This window comes from Trachurus japonicus, chromosome 10, assembly GCF_045865225.1.
Source record: "Trachurus japonicus isolate A0001 chromosome 10, Traja_1.0".
NCBI lineage: Eukaryota > Metazoa > Chordata > Actinopteri > Carangiformes > Carangidae > Trachurus > Trachurus japonicus.
The window spans coordinates 26,539,851-26,563,229 of record NC_140916.1 but is presented as its reverse complement, the minus strand read 5'-3'; the positions used below and the strand labels follow the sequence as shown (position 1 = coordinate 26,563,229).

Sequence of the window (23,379 nt, the reverse complement as noted above, 5' to 3'; positions counted from 1 at the left end):
CCCGCCGGCGCTGCCTCTCGACCACAGCGGCTTTCAGCTCCAACACAATGATAGCACCAAACAAATAATTTTCAAAAAACTTAAATAAAAGCTTGTCTCATTAACAAAGGAGGATAATCTAATTTATAATCTGCTCCGGCTCAGGCTGAGCATCACAACAGCGGCAGCGCGGCTCTGAAGGACACATCGCTGGGGAAATAACAACAATTAGAGCTGCCAATCACCCAAAACGCCCAGAAGATGGTTTTGGATGAGTTTCTGCTTGGTCGGGCAGTTATACAGGGAGAGAGAGGGGATGACATGAGATGTGAAGTATAATCACATCACAGACATAAATTTGTGCCTCAGTCAGCTGAGTCACAGCGTTAGGACACTGGTTAGTGTCACAGGCCTGAAGCAGTGCTGAGTGAGTTCAGCACAGACATTCCAACCTGATCTCACAGAAATGCGTGAAATGACCACGAACACCTAGTACCAGATTCCGTGCTCCTTTCACGCAATGTGTTAAATTACGTGAAAGAAGCACGGAAACAGTCTCCACTGAAAGCCAATGAGTCCAAATTCCGTGAGATGGCCACGCAAACCGTGTCGTGGTGGATGCACGCATTTTCAGCTTCAAAGACAACACCCCCAGTGCGTCAACAGCCTGACGAACGGTCACTGTCCCTCCTCGTCACATGCTTAGGTGCCCGTTTTTTTTTTTTTTTTTTTTACTTTTCCTTAAAGCTTTATTGAACCTGATGCTGCTGTGTCTGACGTAGTTTACAGCAAGGACGTCCTTTCGGTTATCTATTTATTTATTTATTTAGTGATCATGGTGTTTGATGCAGAATAATCAATCAATAAATAAATAAATTAGGTCGGAAGCTACGTCAGACCGGGGGGGGTGGGGGGGGTGGATTCTACAGGTGAAGACCACTTCCGCGTTCAAAAAGCTGCTCTGTTTAATCAATATTCTGAAGAAAGATCTGATTATTAGCCATAACGCTGTAACCATCCAAGGAAGACTGTGTAACAATATTATGTGCTTCTGCTGAGTCCAAAAGCCCTGTGTAATATCAACTTTATTTTAAGAAAACACGTTTTGTTTCCAATGTCATATCACGGAGAAGCACTACATTACCCATAATCCTCATATTTATCAGTGACGTGTCTGATTGGTTGAGCTTGCTGTTACCAGCAAATGAAAAAATAAAACAAATTGAGCTTATATTATTTTCTTAGTAAATAAAAGGTCTTAACATCTTTTTTGTTTTCAACATTGAATAAAAAAAACGGTGCTATATTGTTAAAATTCAACAATAAAGTGCATACAAGTTGGCTTGACTTCTTTCTTTTTTTCTTTTTTTTCATAATTTTCACCAGCATCTTTCTGGTCCACATCACATCACATTTAATGTAATTTAATTCAATGAGTGACATTTTATTTTTTATCTGAAAAACATTATTATGAATTCAAGGGTCAGATGTAACTGATTAGTGTTAAATTTAACCTTTTTGACCCTGTTTCCTTGAATAAATCACTAAGACTTTGATGCGGGAAGCTGAGATTTTGATTTGATTTTGTTCAGAGCACTAGGGACAAAGTTTCTGTAGAATTTCAGACCGGTCGGACCTCCAGAAGGGTCACAGCTGACCGTCCAGGCTCGTTTCTCGGCCTTCAAAGCCTAGATTTAGAAGCCTTTTGTCTAATAACGTTATACATCCTTGGGGTTATAAGGCTGAAAGTTTCATGTATTTGTCCGGGGGCCTAAGGCCACCCACCATGTGCAATTTCAAACCCGTGCAACCTTCACAAGTGTCAAAGGTCACTGATTTGTGACCTTTTTGACCCCGTTTCCTTGAATAAAACACCAAGACTTTGATGCGGGAAGCTGAGATTTTAAAATGTGGTCCAGAATGTCTAGTAGATTGTGTGTGCAAAAGATTCAGAGCTCTGTGACATTCAGAAGGGTCACAAATAGCCAAAGAGCAATGCTGCTTTCTCTGACCTCTTATTAAAGGAGAAATGTTGCAATTCTTTAATAGCTTCCAGGTGCTTTGGCCTATCAGGCTGAATTTTTAGCTAAAGGAGCTGGTGTACGATCAGGAAGTAGGGGAGCTGTGCATAAAGCCAATTGGTAGGTGTCAAAGGTCACAGGGGTCAAACATCAAAGTGAATCCAGCCATTCCTGCTTTTTCTCAACAAAACATACACGCTTTAAGTTATCATCATGAAATATAAATATGTTCTATATCAGAGAGTCCTCTATCAGAATATTTTGGTCCCGTTGCTCTAGGGGCCCCGGGGGGCCACTTGGCTTTCCCATGCTCCCACAGAGTTGGGCCTCGGGGTGATGGTTAAGGGCCTCACCATGAGTCCACAGGCCAAGTTTCAAGTGATTTGGTCGGTTTCTATGGAAACGGCGGCCTCAAGGATACAGAGGAATGCGGCTGTTTGAAGCCCCGCCTCTCGAAAAGTAATGGCTCAATCAGGACCGAACACACATCTACGCGTTCGTCTTGGGCCCCCGAACCATATATTACGAAATCAGAACTGTACGACTTTTGGAAATGTGTTTTGTCTATTTTGGCTTTTCTGACTAAGAGGGTCTCTCACGCTATAAGTCTGACAGACACTGAGTCAGAAAAGCCGAAACAGACAAAACACATTTCCAAAAGTCGTACAGTTCTGATTTCGTAATATATGGTTCGGGGGCCCAAGACGAACGCGTAGATGTGTGTTCGGTCCTGATTGAGCCATTACTTTTCGAGAGGCGGGGCTTCAAACAGCCGCATTCCTCTGTATCCTTGAGGCCGCTGTTTCCATAGAAACCGACCAAATCACTTGAAACTTGGTCTGTGGACTCATGGTGAGGCCCTTATCCATCACCCCGAGGCCCAACTCTGTGGGAGCATGGGAAAGCCAAGTGGCCCCCCGGGGCCCCTAGAGCAACGGGACCAAAATATTCTGATAGAGGACTCTCTGATATACAACCTATTAATATTTCATGATGATAACTTAAAGCGTGTATGTTTTGTTGAGAAAAAGCAGGAATGGCTGGATTCACTTTGATGTTTGACCCCTGTGACCTTTGACACTTACCAATTGGCTTTATGCACAGCTCCTCTACTTCCTGATCGTACACCAGCTCCTTTAGCTAAAAATTCAGCCTGATAGGCCAAAGCATCTGGAAGCTATTAAAGAATTGCAACATTTCTCCTTTAATAAGAGGTCAGAGAAAGCAGCATTGCTTTTTGGCTATTTGTGACCCTTCTGAATGTCACAGAGCTCTGAATCTTTGCACACACAATCTACTAGACATTCTGGACAACCTATCAAAATCTCAGCTTCCCGCATCAAAGTCTTGGTGTTTTATTCAAGGAAACGGGGTCAAAAAGGTCACAAATCAGTGACCTTTGACACTTGTGAAGGTCGCACGGGTTTGAAATTGCACATGGTGGGTGGCCTTAGGCCCCCGGACAAATACATGAAACTTTCAGCCTTATAACCCCAAGGATGTATAACGTTATTAGACAAAAGGCTTCTAAATCTAGGCTTTGAAGGCCGAGAAACGAGCCTGGACGGTCAGCTGTGACCCTTCTGGATGTCCGACAGGTCTGAAATTCTACAGAAACTTTGTCCCTAGTGCTCTGAACAAAATCAAATCAAAATCTCAGCTTCCCGCATCAAAGTCTTAGTGATTTATTCAAGGAAACAGGGTCAAAAAGGTTAAATTTAACACTAATCAGTTACCTCTGACCCTTGAATTCATAATAATGTTTTTCAGATAAAAAATAAAATGTCACTCATTGAATTAAATTACATTAAATGTGATGTGATGTGGACCAGAAAGATGCTGGTGAAAATTATGAAAAAAAAGAAAAAAAGAAAGAAGTCAAGCCAACTTGTATGCACTTTATTGTTGAATTTTAACAATATAGCACCGTTTTTTTATTCAATGTTGAAAACAAAAAAGATGTTAAGACCTTTTAGTTACTAAGAAAATAATATAAGCTCAATTTGTTTTATTTTTTCATTTGCTGGTAACAGCAAGCTCAACCAATCAGACACGTCGCTGATAAATATGAGGATTATGGGTAATGTAGTGCTTCTCCGTGATATGACATTGGAAACAAAACGTGTTTTCTTAAAATAAAGTTGATATTACACAGGGCTTTTGGACTCAGCAGAAGCACATAATATTGTTACACAGTCTTCCTTGGATGGTTACAGCGTTATGGCTAATAATCAGATCTTTCTTCAGAATATTGATTAAACAGAGCAGCTTTTTGAACGCGGAAGTGGTCTTCACCTGTAGAATCCCCCCCCCCCCCCCCCCCCCCCCGGTCTGACGTAGCTTCCGACCTAATTTATTTATTTATTGATTGATTATTCTGCATCAAACACCATGATCACTAAATAAATAAATAAATAGATAACCGAAAGGACGTCCTTGCTGTAAACTACGTCAGACACAGCAGCATCAGGTTCAATAAAACTTTAAGGAAAAGTAAAAAAAAAAAAAAAAAAAAAAACGGGCACCTAAGCATGTGACGAGGAGGGACAGTGACCGTTCGTCAGGCTGTTGACGCACTGGGGGTGTTGTCTTTGAAGCTGAAAATGCGTGCATCCACCACGACACGGTTTGCGTGGCCATCTCACGGAATTTGGACTCATTGGCTTTCAGTGGAGACTGTTTCCGTGCTTCTTTCACGTAATTTAACACATTACGTGAAAGGAGCACGGAATCTGGTACTAGGTGTTCGTGGTCATTTCACGCATTTCTGTGAGATCAGGTTGGACATTCACACATACAGTACAGTACGCACACTGATTTCCCAACTGTCTTTGTGGCCTTTTTCCTCATTAGTTTTCTAGATGGAAACTCGGTGAAGACAGTTTGTTACTCCGGCGCTTCTGATGGTCGATTTCATCCTTTATGAAGCAGAAACGCTCAGTTTCTTTCAGTTTCACCTCGGTGTAGTAAGTTTTTACCATCACTGGGCAAAACAAAATACATAAAGGCAATTTGCAACTGCTTCTCATGTAAATTACACTTATGGCTAATTTGCAACCTTGTTTTAGAAGATTTGATCTAACGCCACATTTTTATTGACATAATGGGGGAGAGACTGACTGTATTGTATGTGTCTCACTGACAATGTGTTTTCATTATCTGATCTTGTACTGTAGAACAATGTGTCCATAGTAACAACAGCATGGGGATGTTTAGGCGCTGGCAGCACTTGGCTGAGGTTTAGTAAAGACAGCAATCTGGCTCATTTCATGGATGTACACTCCCAGGCCCCTGATGGCCAAGTCCTGTCTACATACTCTGTTTATCCTTTGTTCACGCACCAAGCACCACAGCCGCCTCCCTATCACTTAGAGCAGCGGTTCCCAACCTTTTTTCCTTGAAGCCCCCCCTGCCTGCACAGACGTATCAAAAGAATAATGTACTACAAACTTTTATTTACAAAGATAAACAGTTGATAAAAAAAAATGGAGCCCTGCCATGGGTATGTAATTACAATAAGGAGCCCCATATACATTTTGAATCCATTCTGATTTATTAATCTGATTCTTCTGATTCTATTTTGTTCTATCTTATTTTGTTTTATTTTATTTTATCTTTCTGTCCAATTTCCTTTGTTGTGCAATAATTGTTATCATGTCCCTATAAGCAGGTAGGTTGTAGGTTTTTGTTCCTATTGTCTTTGTTTATACATGATTTTGATTATTCAATTGGGTGTGTTATTTGGGATCTTAAAATTTCAATAAGCACAAATATAATTTTGATAAGCTCACAACCTCAGAACAGACGAAGCTCTGTCCGCGCAGAGTCAGAATTTTTTGGAGGATCTGGCTACAGCGTAGGGTCCGCGTAGGGGTCCGCGTAGGGGTCCGCAGAAGCATAAACCAGGCTCTAGAGGTAGTGGAAAATGCAGAAACCTCCTCCAGCTGAAAAAAAGCACTTATAATAATAAGACAGGCAGTATATGTTTTTCCTTCTGTTTACAACTAGGTCAGAGCCTCATATATATGTCTTGACCGTGTAAGCCTATGTGGCTGGAAACGGTAACACACCACTGTTACATCATCACGTCATACTTACATTCAGCCTCGCATCAGCTGATCTGTTTGCTTCTCTCCTGCTCTGTGCGCTCACACAGTATTTTAAAACAGCTGAATTCTCAATAAAGCTGTTCTCAGTTCACATTTTTTCATGTTTCTAATGGAAACATTTTTTATAGTGATACTTGTCGATGAAGACTACATGTTGACAACTGAACCATCTAAGCTGCTGCTCTCCACTACCAAAATGAGTTTAGAACAGCCACTAAAGACAAAGACAATTGCTGAAATGTGATTTTGGCCGTATTTACTTAAAGATAACAACAGAAGCAGCAGAATATCACACAGCACAGTGTTCGTCTGAGTAACAGTGAAAACAAACAGAGAGACCATCGCTGCCGGCTCTCTTCTACATAGCCAGGGTTTGTCCAATAAGTCTTAGACGTGTTGTAGGTCTCTACACTTTAAAGTTAGTAACGGTGCAGGCTTTGAACGCTTCCCTAAAAGAACTGAGACTGCTCTCCTCTATCACTCAGTCAGTCAGCGAGTCAGTCACAGACAGTCACAATCACAAGGCTGGTCCTGCTGTTGTGCTACAGAAAAAGTAGTATATGAACTTCAGTCCTACAGGATTGTAAGGTAATATGAGACTACAAAGACTAAACTATGTCCGGTCACTTTACCTTTAGTTATACAAAAAACAAAGCCATAAAATGTGGCTGATCATTCAAATGTATTGATAATAAGCTGTTCTTCTGCTCCACAGACCTGCAGGGTTGTTTGTTTTGTGACAAAGCATAGGTCTGGAGGATATCTTATGAAGGGAATAAGTAATGCAATGAGTAATGTCATTGCTTTTGCTGTTATGCAATTAGTAAAACCATGCAATCAGGCTTTGAATATGCAATAAGTGATGTATGATTGTCAAATGATTTGCCGAATTCTGGAAGAAGCTCACAATACATCATGTATTAGGCAACGTGCAGCACCACATACTAATTCACACTTTATAAATATTGGACTCTGTAAGATATTTACTAAATTAAACTCAAAGCATGCCGCGGATCATCTTCTCATTTAAAAAAATAGATTCAAAGATGAGCGTCTTTCGCAGGTTTACAGATTCTCATTTTGAACTAAATTGGCAACATCAGGCCATTGAGCGCGAGGCAATCACAGCACGCGGGGGAAGATGGTGTTATCATCTCACTAATGTGAATCAAAATGAAATCCAAGAGTGTGTCACACATCAGAGTGGATGCTGCAGTTTATCCATTACCTAGTGTTTCCCTGGTATACTATAAAGAGATCAGCCAAGGCTCATTAGATTGTCAAATGGCATATGAGAGCAACACATCATTAGAAATTCCTAATGCCTTACCTATTTCCTGGTATTGATTTTGAAGAAGCCTACGTTAAAGCTGCCTGTCATCTAACTGCTTAAAAGACAGAGATAGACAGAGCGATTACTTTTTCTATTGTTTGGAGAAGCCGACTTCAAAAGGGCGAAAAACCTCTGGTGTAGTCTGAGGCTTTGGAAAGCAGAGCGGGGCAGGTGGAGCTGGAAGGATAGAGGGAGCACTCAGAGATGGGAGATAGAGGGGTGGAAAGGGGGAGGCCCTTTGATCTCTGGCAGTAGTGAGCGCTGAAGAAAAGAGACAGAGAGCAGCAAAGAAGATTGCAAACAAGGCATGCTCTCAATTCCCAACAGTATAGCCCGATCACGAGAGGGAGAGACAGACAGATAGAAAGATAGAAGGAGAAAGAAAAGTCGAGGAGACTGAGCGAGACAGAGATGGGAGAGAGAGGATGACAGGGTCAGAGCGAGAGAGATAGAGGAGAACAGAGGAGAAGAGAGAGAGAGAGGATGAAATGAAGTAGAGGGAGGGAGATAAGACCAGGATGTTAAAAGGCTTTGAGTCCGGGGGCTGTTTGGGGAGTTCTCCCAAGTCCTATGCTAAAGCAATTAGTACTGAACCCTTCTAGGAAAGCACAGTCGAACCGCAGCAGCCGGCTCTAACATAGTTAGTGTGTAACAAGCAAGTCAAACCCCACGGTCCCCTTTAAACCTCAAGTTTTAATTAGCATGTCAGGATGGTGCTGCGTTTCACAACCCGTGAGTGTTCGTGCTCTCAAAAAAAGTTGGTCCAGTGAGTCCACACGGCCAGTAAACAGAGTCGCTGCCTGCGCTGCACTGAAACGGCCTGTGAACCGTGATAACACACAGCCCACATTAAACGTGAAAGGGATAGTTCACAACAACTGTAGCTAATACGGCTCCACTACAAGAAAAGTTGTGTTCTCCTTTGTTGTCTGAGAGTTTGACACCAGCTCTCAACTAAATAAAGACTCACTAAGTGAGTTAGTTTAGCTGTAGCACAGTAGAAATGATAAAGGATCAAGTTCAAACAAAGAGAAATGGTAAGAACAAGCAAAGGATAGAAAAACTCAGTAACACAAGGAACATCTAGCAAAAGTTAGGTTACGTTGCTGGGGGGTAAAAACGGTATCTTTTGGAAACCAGAGTGGGAAAATCTGAAAATGCTGCCCCAGCTTTTTCATGTAGACACCTAAAACAAATCATTTTAAGGATGATGTCATACCCCCCACTGCTTTCACCTTTAACCTGAGCCAGGAGTCTCTGGACGTAACAACAACGGCTGACTACTGTTGGATCCTCATGTTTGCACTGTCAACATTTAATCCACTTATAATGTTTGGAGCTGGAATACAGCGGGGAACTTTCTGTCGTCTTCTCTGTTTTTGGTGTTAAAGTGTGGCAGCGTTACAGCGCCACACACGCTCCACGCAGGCCCAGAGTATGTACTACAGCGTTTTCAGTGGATCCGTGTGTATGCAGACATTTCTTGAAACGATGTCGTGTTCACAGAGATTTTTTTCCAAACAAACAAGAAAAGACAAGGCCTGAGAGAAGTGAACATGTGTGTTTTGATTTGTTCGAATCCCGCGTCGAGCGGCCCTGTCCTGCGTGTAATCTCCCCCCTCTCTGCCTCCCATTTCCTGTCTCTCTCTCTCAACTCTCCTGTCCATTAAAGGTGAAACCCCCCCCCAAAAAAAAAAGTTCCACAATTTCAGCAGCCCACAAGGAAGACTAATTCCCCAAAATTCAAAGCATACTATCCTCTTCAAAGTCAATGTTTGAGAGTCTGCTAGAAGAAAGGATGCTTTTAATCATGGCCATCATGAGACTTTCCTCTGGGTGGGGAGGTGGGGAGGTGGGTCGCATGGGGTCGTCTACCGGTGCAAAAGGAGATAGAAGATCAAAGTCGCTCTGATATTGATTATTCATTATCCTGGACTTTTTATCATTCATTCAACTGATGTATTTTACGTTATGTATTGTTTTGTTTTTTTTATTAAACTGGTGCTGTACTTTGATTAGCAGCTCTGTGTTGTATCAGAGCCAAAAGCTATTTCTGTCATAGTCCTTGTTGTGAAAACAAACAGGAGTAATTAAACATTTTAGTTTAATTTTAGTAGTAATATTTTTCAGGCAGTTTTTGTCTTTCATTTGGCAGTGAGAGAGGGGATGATGTGCAGACTAGAGAGGGCTGGGATTCAAAACTGCGCTGCTGTGGTGATTTATCTGGTGAGACTTACGTTTCAGTATAATTCAACATTTTGGAAAATAAAGGTATCTTTCACAAATTTAGATGAAAAACTACCACTATCATGTCTGCATGGTAAGCTAGTTAGCTTAGCTTAGCAACGTGATTTTTATCAACACTTGAAAACCTTTTAAGTTTTAAAAGATTTTAGAGAATAATAATAAAAAGTCAAAGAAACGGTTGGACCTTAAATAATGATGAGCTCACGAGAGGAAATACACTCTTCTTTTCTGAACTTCTGCAGCAGCTGCAGTTGTATTTTGCCCCCAGAGGAGCCTCCGTTCCTTAAAGTAACAAGCAGTTGTTGATTCAATAGTGTCATGTATTGTTGCTGACTTATCTGCTTTCACCACCACGGGCCCAGTTGTCACTTGACTGTTCAGTCAGTCACCTTCAGCGATCACCTGCCTCCTCTACCTTCATGTTCTTCTTCTCAGCTGACAGGAGCTGAACCGCGGCGTCTGCGGGGTGCGACAGTTTGTGCACCTTTGGCATGCTGCTGCTGCTGCTCCTGTTATTTTGACTACGTCTGTTAGCTGGAATCAGTCTCAAAGGTGAGTCTCCTCTGACCTGCCAGACTCTCTCTCATCTTCCACGACCAGTTTCACTCTGTGAACAGTTATCACTGACTGCAGTGCGCCAAATAAATCTCAGGAGGCTGTCACTTTCTGGAGCAACATGTCTGGCACCAACAACCACCGCACTACATCTAAAGTCACTTAAGCCACGCGTCTGTGCCAGTCTAACGTTTAGTAGAACAGCAGCTCAACGCCTCATCCCTGTCTGCGTGCATTATGTTACTGCTTTCTCCACATGTGACTCACTGCCTGGAGGAGTGAGAGGCTGATGTGAACAGGAAGGTGTCGCCAGGAATGTAAAAACTGATTCGAGGGCGTCAATAATCGGTTTCAAATAAAGAATTAAGACGTCGGCTCCTTTAGATTGTCTGGTTGAGGCGGGTTCGGACAAACTGTACTCACGGCTTACCTTGGAATATGGCGGCGTTCTGGATGATGAGGCGTTTGAGTTGAGCGCTGACAACCTGCAGACCCGACTCCATGTTGCTGCGAGCGGCTACCTGATAGCGCTCCTCCATCTTCTTGGAACAGCAGGTCGGTCCTTTGGTTTGGCAAACCTGCAGATCCGAACCTGGCAGGGAAATCAACAGAGATAGGAGTAGTGAGCAAGAGTGGGGTGGGGGAGTTGGGGAAAAAAAGCTTTTCTTGTTTTGATTTCCTTCCTTCCTTCTCTCTCACACAAACACACACAGATTCAGCAGCATCCCCTGCATGCTAAACACAGGAAACACTATCTCCAGCAGATTTTTCAGCCTTAATGAGCGTAGGATTATTATGTAGAGGCTGTGTTATTTAGCAGGGTTGAAGTCAAAAATAAATTGCTTCCTTAAAAATGTGTCATTTCCATGCACATTCGCACGGCCGTGTTCTCCACAGAGATCGGGTTTGGTCAACAGAAACTTTCACATAACTCCAGGCAACACTTTTCACACCCAGGATCAAAAAAAAGCATTTTTTACGCACAAATGTGAAAAGCCGGGAGTAGGCAGGCAAACAAACAAACAAACCTAGGTTTCAGCATGCCTCTCACAAATGCATGACACAAAAAAAAACAGCCACCAGTAAGATTGGAGGTGATGAAACAACATCTCCACACCTGGCCACACACACTAAAGGTGACAAATAATTGGATTCTCAGAACTCTTTTGAAAAGTGCAGATGTAAGCCAGTGTACACAAAAAATAAAAAAATAAAAATAAAAAAAAAAGGAAAGTGACAAGGACGTTTCATTGTAGCCGTACACAACCGGATCAAAGAACAAACACCCTGAAGAAATTCATTTAATTTGAAAAATAAAAATAAAAAATTCCCAGCGAGGAGGGAGATAAAGACCACTATGTGGTTAGAAATTGGTCTGATCAAGGATAACGGCCGAGTCTCAGCTGCTGCTACAGCCACAGTGAGTGAACTGCAATTTTGTATGATAGTGGACTGAAGGACATCTTCTATAAAGAGCTATTCTTTGTTGTTTTAATATGCAGGCATGCCTCCACTATGACCATGTCAAAGCTGCACAGTGAGGAGAGCTAACTCTATTCTAAAAGTTGTGAAAAGGAATTTAGGTTTTTTTTACTCACTCGCGCTTTTACCAAAGCTACAACATAGACTTCTTTACAAACAGAAACATCCACACAAAGAGAAGCTGCAGATCCAACCTCACTCCAAACACTGCTTTAAAATGAAGCGCACACACACACACACACACACAAATAGGGCACAAACATCTGATGTTTAAATACAAAGAGGAGTTCCTGTGAAAAGCCCTCTCTGTGCCCCCCTCCCTCCTCCTCCCGCTCTGTCCCATGTGACTATTGAAGCTTCAGTGGAGATGGCGTGGTAACGTGCCGAGCTGTGTCAAGGAGTTTTCTGCAGGATCTGCTGCCTGAGAGGCCTTAGTGACAAGGGCCTGATTGATGGCGTGGTAAACAAACGTCGGGGGAACCGCCAGCTTCAGCTGCTCCGAGGATGAGGAGACAGAAGCTGAGGGTTGGGCAAGCGTGAATGTAAATATACTATATGGGATACATACATGCATACATATTCATTCAAAAGCATATCTGAAAAGTCTTGATAACAAGCGTTTCAACAGACAGAGGAAAGGCTTTTCTGAGGGACACTGAGGGTTTATGTTGATATGAAAAATCTCTGCTGGTTGGAGGCTTTGTCTCTCTGAGATCTTCAGATTCAACAGAGCTCAGACGGCAGCAGCGACAACAGCAGCTTGGAGAGAAGTTAAACTAACAGGAGACGCATCAGAGTGACAGTGCTGATAATTAATAGCTAGTGGGGGAGTCAAAGCCAGAACAGCTTCGTCTGACTCCGGACTCCCACCAGGGTTTAAGGTGCACCGTCTAATGAGTGAAACAGGCAATAAAACTGTCACACTAACCTCCCGTATGCATACTGACAGCCTTAATATCTTAAATCAATACCGACAAAGGACTCCTGACAGATAAGATCAACTTAATTTCAGTCTGCGGGGGCAAAATTATTAAGCTGTCAATAGCGGCACATGTGAGGTGAGCCCGACCCCGGCGAGGGAGGGAGACGGGGATTTGGCAATTATCTCCGGCAAAACAGACAGTTTCATCTGCACTTTTGTCGTTTTGCAGATGATAAATGCGTTTCATTACACAAGTTCCACGGCGGTAAGGAATAAGTGAGGGATTCGGCAGGGAAATGATTCCCCGTAGAGTCTCACAAATAATAAAATCACAGCGTCTAAATAAAGCCTTCTCTCTGATTGACACATCGCTTGGGAATAAGCTTCCTGCTTCTCCTCTTTGCTTTAGGCTCAGCTCTTTCTCCTCCCTCTGCTTTCTTTCTTTCGTTTTTTCATCCCTTGTCATACGTGCACAGTTTTTCCCTCTGAGCTTGTTTCACTTCGCCTACCTTGAGTTTAATAGAAACCAGGCGGTGAAGCACCTTTCCATCAGGCTCTTATTAGTTAATTAGTCGATTTTTTGTGTCCTGATGGCCACTAAATGAAGAGAGACACAGTGCGAGCCTGGAGCAATTTAGATGTAAATTTCCCCCCCAACATACAATCTCAGCTCAAGGTTGACGCCTTTAACTGATATGTACTTTCAATCAATAGGCTGAAACGGCGAGCCAGGCGATTCAACATGCAGAGCAGCTGCCATTCTCATGAGTGTCAAGGTCTCTGAACGTCTCCTTAACATCACACTGAACTCAAGCCTTTGGCTGCTTCTCTCACCATCAGTGACAGTCCAAGTAATTAGACATATTTGTGCATTTTATAAAAAAAAGTAATACAATAATTACTTTTCTGGTAATTAGCTACTTTTATAATGTAGTAATTCAGTTACTAACTTCTTGGGGAAAGTAACTAGCAACTAAAACTAATTACTTTTGAAAATGGACGTGCCCAACACTGCTCATGATTGGGAAAAGTTTTCTGCATAGTAAACTGCAGCCTGCTCCTCAGACCGTTCCTGTGTCCACACAGACGACAGCAGGAGTCCCTCTCCTCACATCTTTAACAAGCTCGGGGACTCCAGCCACAGATACACTGTGTATCTCTCAAGTTTTCCCTGAACCAATTAGAAAGCTATCACTATGCAAGTTTAATGATGGAGACCATGGGGGAAAAACAAGTTGTATTAAGATATAGAATATGTTAAAAGATGTTCATTATGAGCATAAATTAAACATCAGCTCCCAGAGTGGAGTGGGAAGCGTGTGGGACTCCATGGCTTCCTCTCCGGGGCAAAATAAGCCGGTGTCACTTTGTAGAGACAATAAATGAAATGAAGATAACGCAATTTACAACCAACCTAAGGAATATTAATATCATTAGCTACTGGGGATTACAATTGCTCTCTGTATTTTTAGTGCTTTGCTCACTGCTCCACTTAAAACCGTTTGATGAAGCAATAATTTGGGAGCTGGAAGCATGAATGGGAGAGAGTTTTTTTAAGTGTACACACTGAAGCACAGGAGCCCTTCATTAGAGAGAGAGAAAAACTGCATAAACAAAACACAAATCAGCACTTAATTAGACAAAAAGAGCCGGTGGCACAGGTCAAACTGATCCACCCATTAGTCGTGTCCGGTGTCATTTCTGCAGCGCCGGCGTCTGTTCTTTGTTGTTCGTGATAAACAAACGCCCCTACAGCTAATTACTGAGAGGTCCTCGTCCCCCAGACCTTTCTTTATCCTCCCACTAACGAAACATCAAGCAGCATGAAGATGTGGTCGTTTCAGCTCGCAGCCAAAACAACGAGAGGAAGAAAGCGGAGAAAAAAAAGGAGTGAAAGAAAGAGAAAGTCTTGGTTTAGGAGTTTCTGTTGAAGTATAAGTGGCAGCTGTCACCTCAGCCTCCAGCGAAACGAGTATTACTCCTCCACTTAGTGTGAATGTGCTGCTGCTCGCATGAAGCAGGTCAGATGCTGCTGTCAGGGACGGACCGCGTCCTCCACTCACACTTTCACACTCATGTCCCGGGGTAAGTGGTGGGCTCTGCTCTAACATGACGGCTCGCTGGAGCGACCTGACACCGCTGCCTCCATTTCAACCCTCAGACACTTCACCCACCCACAGCAGCACGGATACGAGTGCTACTACTCCTACAGATGTGTGATGTGTTTTCATATCGGCGCTGTTGTTGTTGTGATGTTTCTCTGCTTTCACTTCGCGCTGGAGGAGGGAAAAACTTCAGCTTTTGTTTTGTTACGGGTTTTTTTTTTTTTTTTGTGTTGTGCCCCCTGGCAACACATGCAGCATTATTAGAATTCAGCTCTGCCTTCCTGCGGACATCTCCCTGAATCAGCCACCTCCCCCGCACAATACTCCATATCAATACAGGCTGCTTCACATCTCCTCATCGAACACACACACACACACACACACACACACACTGAGAGAGAGAGAGAAAGTGATACTTCCCCAGTCAAATCTCAGCCAACCATCCACTGCATTTGATTTCATCAATTTTTCATTTGCTGTACGCCTCAATGAAGAGCTCGTGTTAAATGAGACCCTCTGTTCTGCGTTTACAAGCCAAACTTCTAGTGAGCACAAAGTTCACAATAATAACAGAAGACGTACTTGTGCCTGAATAAAAGAAATAAGAAATAAATATATTACAAGAGAAGTGGCGGCATGGTTGAAGCTTTTGTGAGAAAATAAAATCAGCTCATTAAGACAAATGTGGAGGAGCTGAGAAAGAATTATGGAAATCCTTCCGACAGTACACAGACACTGACTCGTTAATGATGTCAATTTTGATTTTTTTTTTTTTTTACTTTAATATTGGAAAGGATCATGATGGACAGCCAAAAATAAAATGTTCTTTTTAATGGAGCAGTAACAAAGAGCGTGTGTGACGACTCTTTCCATCCTGTGAGAATGTCAATGGGTTCGGGCGGCTGCTTTTTTTTGTTTTTTTTTTGCTGTGCAGGTTAAGTTGATTTCATTTAGTTTATTTCATTTATCAAGGGGCAGTGTGCAATAACATTAATCATTTACAAGAAATGAGATAGTTGCATCAGATTTAGCTATGACTGCTAATTTCCATCTGTAGTCCCAGGTGGACATTAACAAGGTGAACAGGATCACTCGGTGCAGTACAGTTGATGTGTTGGTTCTGTTTGGTTTTTTTATTCTCTGTCTCTAATTCCAGTGCATCACGGCAGGGAGAGATGATTTAGTCACTGCTCCACATGAGGGGTTTCTGGATCGCTGCACTAAAGATCAGCTTCTGAAACCTGCTCAAGTGTATGAAATTGATCGAAGTGATCTCAGTGATAGACAGCGTCAAGAAAAAACATAAAGGCTGCGGTCAAACTGCAGCTGGTTGCTAAACAAGAGAGACCTGGTCACAGTCGCTTTCACTTCGGCCATTAAACCTCACCTCTGAGCAGCTGGGGAGAAACACAGGCTGAAAATGTAATGATAATGTTATTATTAGAGAGGCAGCAAATGTGATTATTGTTAATGATTTAATGTTTGGTTTTGCAACTGGACACTGAAAAACGATCAATATTTAATGATTCCAGTGGCGTTCAGGACCTCACACAAACTAAAAGCTCGTGCTTCATCAAATTATGTGGATTTTATCAGCACCACCTCCAGTCAATATGTTGTTTTTTTTTGGTGAAAATTTGCTTGAAATTTTTAATGCTTATAACACAAGAGGAAACAAATCACTCTGTGATCTTTTAGATAACGAGGTCACAGTCCACAAAGGTCGGGAATCTCAGCATTATTCCATCAGATGAATCACACATTTTACAAGGTTAACGTCTTCAAGCTGTGGATTTGCACCTTATTGTAAGAGAAATGTGTCCTCACAAGCATTACTACTGGATGAAAGACTCGATGTGACCCAGCCAAGGCCGCTCCATGTCCTCACGGCAGATCTCACCCCATTAGCTGCTGAATTATCTGGGATGTTTTATGAAAATCTAAACACCGATTTGGATTTAATTTTACAATTAACAGTGAGTGAGTAAATCTGTCCAGTTGTCACGTACCAACAGTGCTTTGCTCTAACTGCGACTTTAACTGCAGGGAGGTCCTGAGAAAATCTGTTTCATTTGTTTCATTTCTACTTTATTTTACTCCCAGCGCTGATCCAGGGCATACGTTAGAAAGCTTTGTTTTTCCTCAGAGGTTTAAAAGATAGATCTGTAAAGTCCATGCAGACGTGTAATGTCTGACATATATGTTTAAAAGTTATGTGGCCATATGACCTATACAAGGATCTGTTATTATCACATTATATCCATGGTAAAACTCTGACTTTGGGACTTTGAGTCCATTTACATTACATATGCCAATAAAACAAATGTTATGTATATATTTGTATAATAGGCTAGACATATATGACAATATTTGAAACTGCTAGTAGGTTTTACATATTTCATATTTATGTTTTTATTTTATCAGTGTGTATATCTTATATAGGCTATGGAAATTCCCTATATTCCGAGACCATCCATGACTGTCTATTCACAAGTGACTGCAATTATTTGCATAGTTAAAACTGTTTCCAGTCATCCGTATAAAAACAGCTTGATTAAACTAACAGATGTGTCATATTTCCATCACTATTTCCACGTGACATAATCACATTGCACCTCCTCCTTCCTCTGTGGTTTAATGACACAGTGCCACAAACTATTCATATTGGAGGACCACATTTCAATGAGCATACTGACATTATATCATGGATTCAGTTGCAAAGCATAAAGTCAAACAGAAATGTAATGTTGTTCCAATATAATGTCAATAAGTGGCTGTTCTTCTTCATAAGGTGTAGGACTATGTGTATTATTATCCATGTTTAGGCTTATAACAGTGGCATAAAATGATATTTAATCGCAATTATCAATGGTAATTGATTGTTAACTAAAATTTCATGATTGTGACAGCCCTATGGTGGTCTTTCTGGATTATTTTTCTGAATGTAAAGTAAATGTATCAAATGAGCAGTAGCTATGGAGGAAGATCACATTACACTCACATTAATGGCAACATATAACTGACAGTAACACACTCCAGTCTCACCTGGCTCGGTGTGGTTGGACGGTGGCTGGCCTAGACATGGTGGCTGGCACACCCGGTCCACAGGAGTCGTGACGTTATTAGCTCTGCTGCTAACTATTAGCTAACTAGCTGAAGTCAGACTCGCGGTTCTTCTTCCTCTCTCTCTCTCCCAGCCGACGCACTCATGTTTTCCCGCCAGGAGCTGTGCTGCATGTGTAACACTGCATTGTCTTCAATTTCTCAAACTGCTGCGCTGCAATAATAAATCAGTGAAATCTGTTGGTTTAGCTAACTTTACTTGCCGCAAGAGGGTCTGGCTGCCGCCGCCGCAGTAACGTATGGATACTTTCGATACTACATGTTTCCGTTTTGGAATCGATACTCATAATAAAGTATCAGTCTGGACTAATTTGGGGTTAACAATTATTTTCTTCACAGTAACGTTACACACTTCGCTGTTCGACCTAGCCTACCTACTCTCGGCGGTTGGAAGGGACTACATCTGCTTCCGCCTGTGAGGCAAACCACGGTTGTGTAAATCAATGCGCCCCTTCCACAAGCACGCTGGTGATGGGGGGGGGGGTCTGATTAAAGAATAGAGAGCCTAAGCGGAAGCAGGAAGTAACGGCGCCATGGGACCTCAACTCTGAAAAACTCGCCATTCAAATGAATGAGACTGAAAATTTTATTTCGTGATCCGATTGAATTGCGCCATGAGAAAAAAATATGCCCTCTACCTGTTTAAAAGGTCACGTTTCATGCCGAGAAATCAGCCGTTTATCATAAAACGGCAACAGAAGAATGTATTTTGTGTAAAGACCGCTCTACGGACTACAGATCTGTGTCCCACAGAAAATACGTCACCAACTGACACGGTAAAGGGCGGCATTTGGTGTGTGACGTCACCTACGCGACTTGTAGTCTTTCAGCTTACAGATTCTTCTGAATTTTATTCTACAATAGCTTTACAACAAACTGCTGATTTCTCGGGATGAAACGTGACCTTTTAAACAGGTAGAGGACATATTTTTTTCTCATGGCACAATTCAAACGGATCACGAAATAAAATTTTCAGTCCCGTTCATTTGAATGGCGAGTTTTTCAGAGTTGAGGTCCCATGGTGACCGTTACTTCCTGCTTCCGCTTAGGCTCTCTATAAGAAAGATATGTGTGATTTATTCGCTGCTACCTTATAACCTATTCCTTTAAATGTGAATGCTCAATGTAGTACCCAAATCTATGTTCTAAATTTGCAAAAATGTTTACAGCACCATTAGGCTACACTCTGTGTTTTGGTGTCATTGCATTAATTTGGAACCGTCTATTTTTTTTTTATTTTTTTTTGCTTCCTCCCTCTTCACACATTAAGCCTTTTGTAAAAATAAATAAATAAATAAATAAATAAAAATAAACACCTTTGGATTTACTTGATATCAGATCGGAATATCAGTGGTAGGCTATCTTACATCACTACCGTTTAGTTTCCGTGGCCTACATGTCTGCTGCGCATGCATGGTGCACTGTACTAACATAGCCACCTGATCTCAGAGCAGTAGAGGCTGCGTGAGCTTCCCAGGGTCAGACTACGGTAGGTCACCTGTCACCTGTTGAGGATCCAAAGACCAACAACAGCCTCAATGCACCCGCAGCCTTCTTCATGGCTGCGTTTAGGGACAGTACACAGATGGCACCACTAGTGGGCAGTAGAAGATACGCTGGATATAAACCAAAGACTGTAAACAGGCTATAATGTTCTTTATGGGTCAGAGCGCTGCTCTGAGATCAGCACTATGGAGAATATCACTAGGCTAATTCATGTCTATTTTTAGCTTTGGCTGGACACTGCTTGTCTTGCTGGAATGTCGCCATGAACCATATTAGCCTCTGGGTGTAGAACAATAGGCCCTATGGAGTTGAAACAGGTTTTTACTATAGCCTAATTCCATCTGTTCACACTAACCATTATCAAAACTCTAGTGCACTTCCACTTGTGTAGGAGATAAAGCACAAAACAGTCCTTGTTGTGTGCAAAGAAAATATTTGAACGTAACTCTGGGGCTGATATGAGGCTTCAGCAGTCAGAGGAAAGCCTATCTTCTAAAATGATGCTTTTTATAAACTTCCTTTAGTGTTTTACAGTTTAATTCAGTTCAGCTGCAATAAAAGAGAAATAACACAAAGAGGAGATTTTGCACTAAATGGTTTTTATAAAAATCTAGTGTAAAAAGAGAAATACATTCAATTCTGATGTCTGGGCACTGTGGGGTTATTGTTTTAAGGCAGACTGTATGAATAACATCTTGACAAACCTTTTGTCATTTGAGGCTCAGTGGGACGGAGGTGAACCTGAGGCCTGTCAGCGCCTATCACACATACAGAATATAAAATCCTCTGTTTAGATTTACCTACATTTTTCAGACATACACAGGTAATGTGTCACTGTCTGCAGCAGCAGATTTCAGTTCAGAATAAGGTAAATAATAGGACAAGCAACACAAAGCTGATAAAAACAGTATTGAGGTGTGGTCCAGAGGACCTAATGTCTCTAAAAGCCCAGACACAGCATTACTGTTAAAAGGTTTGTGAATCTTGTATTTATCGAACACGTATCGGTGTAATGTGTTATCACGAGTCACTTAATAAAACCTGCACTTATTCTGCAGCAGATGATTCACTGGCATCGCAGGAAAGTGTAAACCAAACTACCAAACTGGCCGGGATGAATTGTCCTTTGGCCGACTGGTGAATTGATTTCCAGTGTAAGTAATGGTTTGAGTTGAGTGTGTGTGTGTGTGTGTGTGTGTGTGTGTGTGTGTGTGTGTGTGTGTGTGTGTGTGTGTGGCGTCCAGCCTCAGATTTCAGGAGGCTAAATAATTTCTCTCGGCCTGCTGTGATGACTATCCCCTTTGGCTGGCAGATAAAGTACTTGATGGCCTATAGGTGGAGGGCGTGTGACTAAAGATGATACATGGAGAAATGTAGGGCTCAGTGGATGCAGCTGCATGCACCCACAGATGGCAGATTAATATGTGGTAGAGGAAGCATGACCAAACATGCTTCAAAGCGCTCTGCACATCTCTCCCACTGATTGATTCGAAGCATTTTTGCAATTGGTTACACTCTTTCATGTTCACTGAACATTTAGTGTTATTTGGTAAACTCCTCGAAATCAGGTGGGAGTGAGATGAGTGAAAAAAGGAGAGAAAACACTTAACCCGGAGCACTTCCCCGTGCTGACGTGACACCAAAACACCCAATTAACATTTTGCAGCTGGCTGCAACTCGGCCACATGAGAGAGATCTCCATTTACTCAGAATGCATGCAACAGGCGGTATACCAACATACATACATGTGTTGCTGCAAAACAGGCCTGGGACTTGTTCCTCTGTCCCGCAGAGACCTGAGTGACATTTGAGCTCCATGGAGCAATAATTATCCTCTTTGGAGAGTTGCATCTTTTACTAAATTGTTTCCAGGGTGGTCACAATTCATATCACACTACCAATCTATATTCAGTGACAATGTGGTCCAGGAAAAGCTGCCAATAAGAGACCACAGCCTGGAACAAGACTATTAATCACTGGTGCTGATCTTTTTCTTTGTGTGTGCACTCCATCATCAGCTACAGCACAGAACAAGAGAACAAGCTGTAAACCAAAGCAGGAGATTCAGACCCACATAACAAAAAAAGATGCTGATACTTGCACCCCATGTTTCAAAGAACTGACTAAATTTAAGTTGGACAAAGGGAAAGGTTTCCTGCGCCCATGTTTGGATCGATACTATAGAACAAATAGATTCTGCAGGCTGTTATTTAACAGTTACTGGTAGTGCATCAAATGTAACCTGCAGTTTAACAAGACACTTAACGCGGCCAATAGATTTTGCAGAGCAGGTTGGTAAATGTAGAGCCAGAGGGATGGAGAGTGTGTGTGGGTTGGCTCTCTGCGCTGATACTGGAGAGGTCAGCAGCCTTTAAAAGAGAAACTGTTGTAATGGTTCTGTCCCCTGAAACTGAACAGTGGAGATGATGATGAGTGTTTGCAATCAGATCTTAAATCTATTTCAACCCACAGAGGTGCGATGACCCCGCACCGCGTGCGTAAAGCACGGAATTACAAAACACCGTATAGGTAATAATAAATCTTGGAGTTGATGAGTTACCTGACACCGGGTTTTCGGGGACCCATTTGGAGCCCGGGTGCAGAGACTGAAACACTGTGCGCACCTCCTGGCAGTTTGGCACCTGTCCGCCGGGCAGGGGGAACAGCTGGAGGAAGGCGCACAGGAAGAGCGCACCGCGGGCTGACGAACCAACCATGGCAGCCGAACCGGACACAACAGAGCAACAAAAAAGAGCTGAGATTAACTTCAGCACATTAAAAGTTACAGGAGGATCCGCCGGTTGCGCTGTGATGAGGTGAAGCTGCAGCTCCTGGATCTGCTCGGCTCAGCATCCTCCTCCTCCTCCCGCTTCCTCTCCGGGTTTGTTCCTCCTGAACCCTCCGTCCTCCTGGAAGCTGCTCGGCTGCGCCTCTTGGTGAAGCTGCACGATGCTCACAACTTGAAAGAGTCCTTCCTCACTTGCGACACTGATTCCTCGGCGAGCTGCACCGATGAAGAACCCCCACATACATGCGCGCGCGCGCTCCTACCATAAGCGCGCGTCACGGCGTGAACCTGCGCGTACTACGAGATGTGCCCTCTCGTGTAGCGGCAGTGATGCGAGCTGATACAGTGGCTGTGTGCGGCTGCAGGAGCGGTGATATAAGGAGGGGATTCATGTAGTGCGCCAGCTGTTGTCGAGGTAGATGGATGACTGTGTGCGTTACAGGAGGCAATTAGGGCGCAGAACCTACAGTTTCTAACGGAGGGGATTAATGTGGCCACGAGATGCACATATATTATAATGAAAATGACATAGGCATGTATGAGGTTAAAAAAAACTGCTTTTATTATTCAGCCACATGGAGAAAGTGAGCATGACAGAGAGAGCTGCACCTGAATGAGCGAACATAACAAATCACAAATCATCTTTAATAACTAATTCACTAACATTACCTGAAAGCAGCTTCTCATCCAAAGTGGATAATCTCTTCACTTCCACTCAGCTCCAAAGAGCCAATAAAGCCTAAATGGTGCCATCTAGTGTTCACTTTCCGCGAGGCCAGAAACATTACTCACCCTCTCTGCAAGAAGTTCATTAAGTCGGAGAAAAGGCACATCTGTTTTTGCAGCTACTCTTAAACATCTCCACACTCATTAGCACCACCTAATGAACGCGAAGCTGCTCAAAACATCTGGCGGATTGCAGATGGATACTGTGCAATTTCTTTCAATGTGTCAAGCGTTGAAATTGCGGAGTCATCCACCCGAAAACAGCGAGACAAAGAGCAATGTCAGAGAAATTTAATGTTAAGATGCCTGTTGAGTCAAACAGAGGGGGGGAAACAACAGCTGCTCTCTTGCGCCTATGCTGAGTGAGAATTTCACTCTTTCAAGTGTTCTTCAAAGCTTGGAGGAACAGAAAACAAAACCCATATATCTCTTCCTTTGGCTGGACGTCTGAGAAACAGAGAGCTTTGCATGGATTTGCACAGC

The 23,379-nt window shown here is 42.6% G+C and overlaps 1 protein-coding gene across 1 annotated transcript in view; it reads right to left on the bottom strand.

Annotated features, from left to right (window-relative positions):
• gpc3 (glypican 3) overlaps positions 1-22,372 on the bottom strand; it is a 110,783-nt gene extending 88,411 nt beyond the window's left edge. The window contains exons 1-2 of the mRNA XM_085788461.1: positions 21,943-22,372; positions 10,675-10,836 (exon numbers count right to left, since the gene is read on the bottom strand). Of these exons, the coding sequence (XP_085644587.1) occupies positions 10,675-10,836; positions 21,943-22,099 (319 nt within the window). The 5' untranslated portion in view covers positions 22,100-22,372. The remainder of the gene's footprint in view (positions 1-10,674; positions 10,837-21,942) is intronic.
• Between the last annotated feature and the right edge of the window lie 1,007 nt (positions 22,373-23,379).